Source organism: Phragmites australis, chromosome 3 (genome assembly GCF_958298935.1).
Source record: "Phragmites australis chromosome 3, lpPhrAust1.1, whole genome shotgun sequence".
In the NCBI taxonomy this organism is placed as follows: domain Eukaryota; kingdom Viridiplantae; phylum Streptophyta; class Magnoliopsida; order Poales; family Poaceae; genus Phragmites; species Phragmites australis.
In genome coordinates, this window is record NC_084923.1 from 19966755 (window position 1) to 19976664 (window position 9910).

The 9910-nt window shown below is 43.9% G+C and overlaps 1 protein-coding gene across 1 annotated transcript; it reads right to left on the reverse strand.

Annotated features, from left to right (window-relative positions):
- Positions 1-7231: 7231 nt before the first annotated feature.
- LOC133911058 (peroxidase 2-like) lies at positions 7232-8944 on the reverse strand. Its single transcript, XM_062353279.1, has 2 exons — positions 8345-8944; positions 7232-8253 (listed from the first exon to the last, which is right to left on the reverse strand). The coding sequence occupies exons 1-2, from the start codon at positions 8549-8551 to the stop codon at positions 7492-7494; spliced, it is 969 nt and encodes a 322-aa protein (XP_062209263.1). The 5' UTR covers positions 8552-8944; the 3' UTR covers positions 7232-7491.
- Positions 8945-9910: the final 966 nt, after the last annotated feature.

Genomic DNA, 9910 nt, shown 5'->3' on the forward strand with positions numbered 1-9910 from the left:
TCAAGTTGAGATCAGAACTATAGATTAAGCTATTGAAGCTTCTCATATATTTGCCAAAGACTATAGTAAGTATGTCTGGAGCATGGATTGTGTGTCCTGTCAGGGCAGGGCAAGGAAGACCTCTAGTTTTCGGCTTCTGCAATCAAATTATCTATTTTTGGTGAGTTTCTGAGTGATATGAGAAGACCACTCTACTGTGAACATTGGACAACTGTGGTTGTCTTTTCTGTAGTCAGTTTTGTATTGGCAAATGAGCAAATATTACTGGTTCTGGTTCTATTCTTTTCCTTTTTGGAATGGGCATGATACCTTTCATTTTCAACGATATCGAATATATGTTTGCACAAGTCAAGTATAAGATAATGTTAGGAATGTTTGGAAGAAAATTGACACCCATAGTGCAAAATTCCCTAGCAGACTCATCAAAGCCTTCATCTAAAAAAGGAAAACATAATGCTTTTAGTGGACACTCAAGTTGCATACACACTTTTTTTTTAAGGGAAGAACAGAAGGGGCAAAGCCTGACTGCACAAATTACAACATTCACAATTGGTAGCTGATTTTTTATATAAAGGAGAAACAGTGGCCACCTCTAGCGCTCAAAATTTATAAAATAAAATTGACCTAAAAGTTTCATGTTGATTTATCGTCACCCTTCTCAGAAATGGCTGTTATTCACACTCTTTGCAGTATAGGACATGAATTGTAATTGAAATCAAATTGCCTCACCTCGGAGCACCCTTTAGAAAAACAACAATAATGTCAAAAGAAAAGCATCCGGGAACTGGACATTGACCAATTGCAGTTAGATCTAGCAGATTCAGTTAGGATCCAAGATGCCGTGCTAAATGAGATCCAAAGAGTTCAAGATGAACTACTTGCCTCACACACAAGTCGCATCTGAAAAAGATCCATGGCACCAGATATGGAAACGTAGAAAGATTTGACGTTTAGTGCAGAGCAAAGCATAGCAGAGGCAAAGTGCATAAGAATGGTCAAAACACACAACACATCGGATTTAAGCAGCAGAGCAAACCATTGTCCCAAACAAAAATTATTCATAACTGATACGCGATCAAATTTTCAGACACTTACCTTTTTTCTTTGTGGTTGCTGCAATATCACTTCTCCTTCCAAAGTTCAACTTTGTATTCCTTTTGTTTTATACTGCAGTACAAAATAAATATATTCAGAATTTGTAGCACAGGAACAGCCATGTTTCTTGCAAATAAACCTACGCAGTACATTAAAACGACAGGAAGAAATCTATGCGCACACCGCGGAGTTCCTGCAAGCATCATTGCAGTCACATCCAGATATAAAGAAAAAATGATAATACACAGACGGAGCTGCATGTTTTTTTAAGCAGAATCTAGCTACAAGGTTTCACTTACCGATTAAGGTTCGGTTACCGAGTCCGTCCGGTAACCGAAAATTCATGATTATCGCGATAACCGTTTGAAATCCAATTGAAATTCAAATAAAATTTATTTGCTAAAATTTAAAATTTGGTCAAAAATCTGTCAGAATCGTCTCTTGGTAACCGGTCGAATCGGACCAGTTACCGAGTGATTTTTTTGATTTATCGAGCCGTTTTCTCGAGTTTTCTGCATTGTCGATAACCACTCGGTTTTGTTAGTAACCGCTCGATTTTCTCGATTTTCAGTGAAGTTAAAAAAAAACCTAAAAATTGGCTCAATCTTGTAAAATCAATAACTAATTCATCTGAGTTTCAAATCAAGTGAAACAAATTTTGTTAGTTTCCTTGTAACATGATCTACATGATAAAAGTATTATATTCATAAAAAATTTGAAAATTTTCTGTGAGAAAATGTATTTGTTAAACCAAGTTAAATGCATAGTTTACTCTTTGCTAATCCAAAAATTATGAAACTAATTTTTTTAGTCTTCTTACACGATCCTATGTCTTTTAAAAGTACATGAACTCATGAATTGGTTATTGTACCATGCAGAATTGTGTAAATGTGTTGCAACTAGATTAATTCATAATTGACCCATCATACCTCTAAAATTAGTGAAACCACTTTTCTTAGTTATTTATACTATGCTTTATGTAGGAAAAATAATAGTAGACATGAAAAAGTTAATTACAGAGCTGTTTCTTAACATATTCACTTTATGCTTGTGAACTTTGTAAAAATCATAGAGAAATTAATAAAACTCTAAATGAAGTGAAATCAATTTTAAAGATCCTCTTAAGATATGTCCTATACAAGAAAAATATGTGTTTACATGTTAAGCTTTTCCTTAATATGAGTTAATAACTGAGCCGTATGCTTCAACTTTTTTTCATTTTTTTCAACCTTCCTCCCTATAGAATATGATGCAAACGACATTATTTCTGAATTTTTTTTCACAGAAGGTTTTAGTATTGTGTCTAATTTTTTTAGGATGTTTTTTGAATTTTTTTGAATTCAAATTCGGTTACCGTTCGATTTCTGAAACTGGACCGGAGCGGTAAGCTCGGTAACCACAAATTTTGACCAGGTACCATCGATAAATTGAACCCTGGCTATGATCTAAGAGTTTCAACTGCCACAACCTTGTGCGCCTGTATGCAACTTTGCTACCGTAAATAGCACACCAGTTCATCAAATATTAACAATCTCATTCCAGATTCATACTTGCAGGCTCTGATATAAAATCAAAGTTGACAAACCAAAAATAGGACTGCACTTCAAATTTTGAAGCAAAAAGGCGTGATGACAAATGTGCACATGTACAAAACTATGCTTGAAATATAGAGTTTCCCATGCGGCCAGGAACAAAAAGTTAAAAAAAAAATAGTAATACCAACATCAATGTTGAGATTCTGTTGTAAAAAAAAAATGGCTCATCTAATTGTCAACGCTGCAAATTCTATAATCTAATTGGAACCCAGAGTATTGTCTGTAGCATATGACTGAATACTTTACTAATCATATCGTGAATCTCTCGCAGGACACAGTTAAGGACCAAGTTTTCCACCAAATTAGCACCATCTTTTCCATATGGACATTAAATTGGCAAATAGAAACATCCCTAGGGCATTTCAACAAACAGGAAGTGAGCATGAGATATGATAACGACCAGTAGACCACCCGGCCATCTAGAGAATCCCCGATTGCTCTATTGTGGTGGCAGAGGCACGCAAAAACCCAGCAAAATTCCATGGAGAAAAGAAGCATCCATCGATAATTCAGAGAGTAACACGATCTCTCTATGGGAGAAGTGAAAAGGAGAAATTGTGCATGCACATGCAGAATAACCGAACAAGCAGAGCTAGCAGATTGGAGATAACAAGAAGAGACAAGTAATCAAAATAAGCTTAGATGATATGGATAGGGAGGCTGATGAGCTTGGGCTCAATGCCATTGATTGGGAATCAAGATACAAACTGGAACAGGAGATAGAATTGTTATATCTCATGGATGAGATCTACTAGCAACAGAGAGGGGGGCTGGACTGGATCCTGCAAGGGGATAAGAATACTAGGTTCTTCCAGATCTGTACCAATAATAGAAGAAGAAAATGCCAGATTCTCCTACTGGAGACTGATCAAGGCACTATCATTGAACACTTCCAATTAAAAAAGCATATAGTGTCCTTCTACAAGAAGTTGTTTGGCTCCAATGAAGATCCCCACATGCATCTTAGGGAGGGTTTCTGGAGTGCTAGACAGCAGATAGCTCTCCAGGATTAGGAAGACTTGGTCAAGGAGATCTCAATGGAAGAGATCAGACAGGTGGTCTTTAAGATGAAAATGGATTCTGCCCCAGGCCCTAATGGTTATGGAGCCTCCTTTTTCAGACACTTATGGGATGTCATTAAAGGTGACCTAATGGACCTAGTGAGAGATTTTCACAAGGGGGATCTTGACTTGAAGAGGCTGAACTATGAGGTCATATCTCTCATCCCAAAAGTCCAAAACCCCTAGGCCCATTTATCTTTTGAATGTGGATTACAAGATCTTCACCAAGTTGTTGACTGAGAGAATCACCCCTTTCCTCCCCCACATAATCAACCCTCAACAGACAGCCTTTATCAAAGGAAGGAATATCCTAGAGGGAGTGGTGATTCTTGATGAGATGCTGCATGAATTGAAACAAAGTAAGATCGAAGGAGTTATTCTGAAGATTGACTTCGAAAAGGCTTATGATAGAGTCAGATGGGACTTCCTCCAGGAGGTCCTTCTGAGGAAGGGATTCCCAAGCTCGTGGACTAAATGGGTGATGCAGTTTGTCCAGGGTGGCCAGGTGTGCATTAACATCAATGGGCATAGAAGTCCATATTTTAAAACATACCAAGGGCTTAGGTAGGGTGACTTTTCGTCCCCAACTCTTTTCAACCTGGTTGTTGAGGTCTTAGGGGTTTTGATGGAGAAGGCAATTGAGCAGGGACTAATTAAGGGAGATGTGACACATTTGATACCAAAGGGGGTGTCTCATGTTCAGTATGCAGATGATACTGTCCTAATGACTGATGGATCTGATCAATCCATCCTTAACCTAAAATTTTTGCTTTATTGCTTTGAGTGGATGTCAGGGCTAAAGATTAACTTCCATAAGAGTGAGATTTTTGCCTTTGGTTTTGACAATGCTGATAAAGAAAGGGTGGCCAATATGTTAAATGGCAAATTGGGGTCACTTTCTTTGAAGTACTTGGGGATTCCCATCTTAGATAAACACCTAGGGGTTAAGCTGTTTGAGCTAGTCAGTATGAAGCTGTACAAAAGGCTTTCCCCTTGGAAAGGGAAGAACATGTCCTCAGAGGGGAGGCTCACCTTGACCAATTCCTGCCTGAGCAGTCTTCCCACTTACACTATGGGTTTCTACCATCTCCCTGCAGGGGTGCACAATAAGATGGATTCCATTAGAGCTAACTTCTTCTGGCAATGGGCTGATGATAAATTTAAATACCATATGCTGAAATGGGATGCTGTGTGTACACCAAAAGAATTTGGTGGGCTGGGCATTGTAAATACCAGGAGGATGAATGAATGCCTGCTGGTTAAGTGGATTTGGAAAATAGCACAGAACAGCCAGGAGGCATGGAGCCAAATCCCGAGAGCTAAATATATGCATGGTGGCCTCTTCTTCAGATCAAAGAGAAAGGACTTCTCAATTCTGGCAGGGGCTTCACATGGTTAAGTATCTTTTCCAATGGGGGGCTAGATGTAAGGTGAATGGGGAAATAAGACTGTTTTCTGGAAGAATGTCTAGATAGGAAACTCTCCTATTAAGGTTCAATACCCAGAGCTCTTTGCCCTCTGTGATGACCTAGATGACATTGTGGAGGATTGCTACAGCGATGGAAGCTAGACCCTGAATTTTAGAAGACCCCTAAGCCTAACAAAACATCGCAAGCTGCAAGGGATTCACTCACACTTACAGGAAATCCAACTCGATGGTGGTAACGATGAAGTTGTTCGGGATTTGGATAAAACTGGGAATTACACCACCAGATCTTTATATAAGTTCCTCAGTTGTTTTTTTTGGGGAGGGGGGGGGCGTCTTCAGCAAGGATGCAGGTTTGATCTGGGACAACAAACTACCCCTCAAAATAAAAATCTTCCTTTGGCGAGCTCTCAACAGTAAGTTACAATCTGCTGCTACTTTGAAAAAAGGGGCTCGAAGGGCAGTGAGAAGAAGTATTGCCTGTGTGATAAATTAGAAACCTCTGATCATATTTTATTTACTTGCCACTTAGCTCGCTTTGCTTGGTGCTATTTGGCTGAATGCTTTGGTTGGAAGGATCTACCTAAGTCCACGGGTGAATTGTTTCATAACTCGGTTAATCTAACTTTGGCAAACTCGCACAATCTGGATTTGTTTATGTTTGCAGGTTTGGAATGGGTTGTGTGGAAGGCTAGAAATAAAATGGCGATTGAAAGGAAATTCCCTGGTTCACCTATTGACATTCTGTTTTCTAGGGTTTCATACTTGCAAAAGTGGAAGGCCCTTCTAAAATCTGATGACAAGCTGGCCATGAAGGTTGTGCTGTCGAGCATGATGCAGTGGATCAAATTGTTTGATGTCAGCTCTGTGGGCAGCACTGATGTGGGGGAGATTTAACCCCTGGAGGTCTGCTAGCCTGGTCTGAGGCTCTTCCGATCTCAGGGCGAGAATCTGGCATCTTTTTGTGACTCTTAGCAGGTGCTAAGGTTCTCTGTGTGTGTTTTGTGCTAAACTTTTTGCTTGCTTTCCCTGCTTCGCGCCCAGTTTTAGGTTCTGTTTCTGTTTACGTCTGTTTATTTGTATGTATGTTTGTTTGTTGCAACTCTTTATTGGCTTTCAATAAAAACCTAGGAATCTCCCTTCTAAAAAAAGCAGAGCTAGCAGCTTCAACTATGCAGAAGACAAGACATAGCCTTTTTTGTGGATTGAAGACATAGCCTTTATTATCTCTCACTCTCTTTGACTGAGCTCAAGAGCTAACAGATACAGTAACCTGTGCGTGTAGATGTAAAACAAGCAGAAGTAGCAGCAAGACCATACATCAGATATGTATCAAGTAAATTGCAGTTTGGGATGGAGACATGGAGTAAATTGTAGTGAACAAATATTGCACAAGAAAAACATTCATACAAGAACTCAAGGAGAAGAAACAGAGAAGCATAAACCATAGTAGAGATAACAGCGACTCCCGCCACGTTGCTCGTGTTGGTGGCCCGAACCTGATGGGTGGTCAGGCAGGCGGTCGGGCGGCCGAGCGGTAGTCCTCCCTAAACCGTGAAGCGTGAGGAGATGGAAGGAGGGAGAGGAGGTGTTGGGCGAAGCCGGGCAAGTGGTCGTGCGGCGTGCGGAGGTGGAGGCGGTGGCGACAGCACAGGGACGGTCAGGAGTGCGACAACGACGGTAGCAGGGCGGGGACGGGCAAGAGCGCGGCGGCGGCAACGTGGGGACGGGCAGGAGCGTGGCTGCGGCGGCAGCAGCTCGGGGACAGGGAAGATCGCGGGGATTGGGAAGGCGGGGCTCCCCCGACCGTGCAGCGTGAGGAGATGGAAGGAGGGAGAGGAGGTGTTGGGCGAAGCCGGGTGAGCGGTCGTGCTGTGTGCAGAGGCGGAGGCGGTGGCAGCGTGGGCACGGGGAGGATCACGGAGGCGGTGTCAGCGCAGGGACATGGAGGAGAGTGGCGCAAGCGCGTGGTGGGGTGCCGTTTCAAGCGGTGAGCAGTTTTCAATCGCGCGGAAGGAAAGCGAGGGCAGGCGACGGGAAGGTATTGTTAGATCGTTTGATTCTGTTATAACTCGTGTTTTTTACAGGGTATAGATAGATATACTTATTCGATTATCCTCAACAGATTAACATCATACATTCTAGAGACTGAAAGGATAAGAAAGCCAAATGATGAATCAAGAAATGAAAACAATGCAAACCGATTAATCAACCCCGCGCGTGGTTTTGAAAGCGCAAAAACGAAATCTGATAAATGAACGAAGCAATGTGGATGGCTGCATCCGATCGATCAGTAGTGCCCGCGCGGATGATCTTAGTTGACGACCCTGCAGTTCTTCCTGATCTCTCCCTGGTGGCCGGTCTTCACCTCGATGGCCGCCATCTTGACGAATGCCTTTACAAACTTGGCCTCCCACCACCCGGGGATGTAGGCGTTGTCGCGCACCATCTTGGCCGTGGCCGGCGTGGTGATCAGCGCCGCGTCGGACGTGAAGAGCACCTTGTGCGCCAGCACGTTCTTGTAGTACTGGTTGTCAAACGCGTTGGGAGTGAAGATGTCCTGGTTCACGGTTCGGTCGTTTGCCGGGGTCGGGTTGGCGGGGCACTTCCTCCTCAGGATGTTGGCGAACCAGGAGTTGATGTCGGAGGGGACGGCGAGGCGGTCGCGGACGAAGGACGAGCAGTGGGAGCGGCCGACGGTGTGCGCGCCTGAGAGCACGACCATGTCCTCGGCGTCGAGCCCCTTGGCAGCGAAGCTGTCGATGAGCTGGGTGATGTTGAAGAAGGGCGGCGGCAAGTTGTCGAGGGCCTCGGAGGCATTGGAGACGCGCCCGTCGAGGCGGCCCGCGGGTACGTTGATCTTGACCTTGAACCTGCTGAGGAAGTAGGCAGCGTCACGGGCAGCGAAAGCGACGAGGTCCGCGCAGGACACCTTGCCAGGGCAGGCCTTCTCGACTGCGTCCTTGGCTGCGTCGATCACCTCGAAGCCACGGAGGCTGGGCATGTTGGGCGGGCTCAGCTTCTCTGGCTGCGGGTTCGCCGGCGTCGGGTCCAGGAGCACAGAGCCGTCACATCCCTATATACACGGTACATCTCACGTCAACTCGCGCGCATGCGTGTACGTAGAAGCATTTCGATGGTGGTACATTCATTGTGCTTGTGCATACCTGGACGAAGCAGTCGTGGAAGATCAAGCGGATGAGCCCGGCGCCGATGCCAGCGTTCTTGTAGACGAACTTCTTCACCTCGTCCCTGACGATGGCCTCCACGCGGGGGCACGTCTTCTTGTAGTAGCCCAGCTCCAAGCCCTGGCACGCCGACGCCAACACCAAGGCGCATGTCACCACCACGGTGAGCCGGAAGGAAGCAGCCATTGTGCACCTCTCTTTCTGCTTCTCTTAGCTTCTGTACACGCGACTGTGCGTGTGAGCTAAAGAGCTAAGGACATATGAGAGAGGTGATGAAGTGTTGCTGGTTGGGGTGGCCATTTTATAGATGGTGATAAGGTGCCTGGACAGAATACTATGTCTTATGCAATTTTTTTTTGTCAGGCTGTTCGTTAGTTGTCTGCATAGTGCACTTATTAGAAGCTAGCAACATGGCAGCCACAAACTGGGCGGTTGGCTCACCACCATTTGACGGGGTAATCTTTTCCTGGAAATTGCAAGTACCGTTTTTAACTCGATCGTACCCTTACTCAGCAATTTGTGAGATAAGTATTGTCATCATGGCAACCACAAACTGGTGTTTACGACTCGATCTCCGTGTTTTGAGACCAAACGACGAACCTGGCCTGTTACCGATCATAACACTCATGTGGATGTGGGTGAAATGTTCTCTGTTACAATACATAGTGTGTTTTAACCGTACTTATGTAGCCTAAATATCTTGGCTGTTAGCACAATACTCTGGAACGTCCATGATACTACTCTAACCAGTCACAAAGAGCGTCGTTTTGGGTTGCTTTCAGTTTCAACACATTCAAGCTTTGACCATAAATATCTTTTTGAATTTTTCACTTGAATTTTTGAAAACGGTACACAGTATAGCTAGATTTGATTCTTGGGATCTGATTGGATGAAAGGGCTGTTTGGATCCTAGAGATTTTCAGCGTCGGAGCAAAAAGCTTACTCTCCCTCATTCCAACACTGAAACGCCCCCGAATTGTGTTTGTGCCGTTCACCTACAGGGAGAGTAATGAAGCACTAATATATTATTGATTACAAATGTACAGATAATGTTTTTAGAAACTTACAGCCAACTCTATTTATATCAGAATGTTCTATGGTTCAGTAATCAATACACCCAAAACGTAGTTGACCCGGAGAAACATTCCTGCCAGAGAACTAATAATACATCCAAATTGCCAAAAGAAACGGTTATCCATCTGGATACACACTGTAAGATTCGAAATCAGTTGATTCAGAACACTTATTTCTCTCTAAAGAATATTAGTTTAGCTTTTTTAACAAGGCTCGTAGAATGTTTTGCTCTTTTGCCTATGCATTATTGATCCGCACATGCACCGTGCAGATTACAGGCAGCAGAGACTGAGAAGGCAGATAGCGTGTGGTAGTGTTGCATGCAAGGTGCCCTTGGTTTTCCGCATACCGGTCTGGATCGACGGGACAGGTGATCGAGGCGGTGGCTAGCTGTGGCGCGCATGGCGCATGTGTGAGATCCACGAATCAGGCAGCCACGAGCGCTGAGCGCAAGAATGCAGCGCCCGGCGG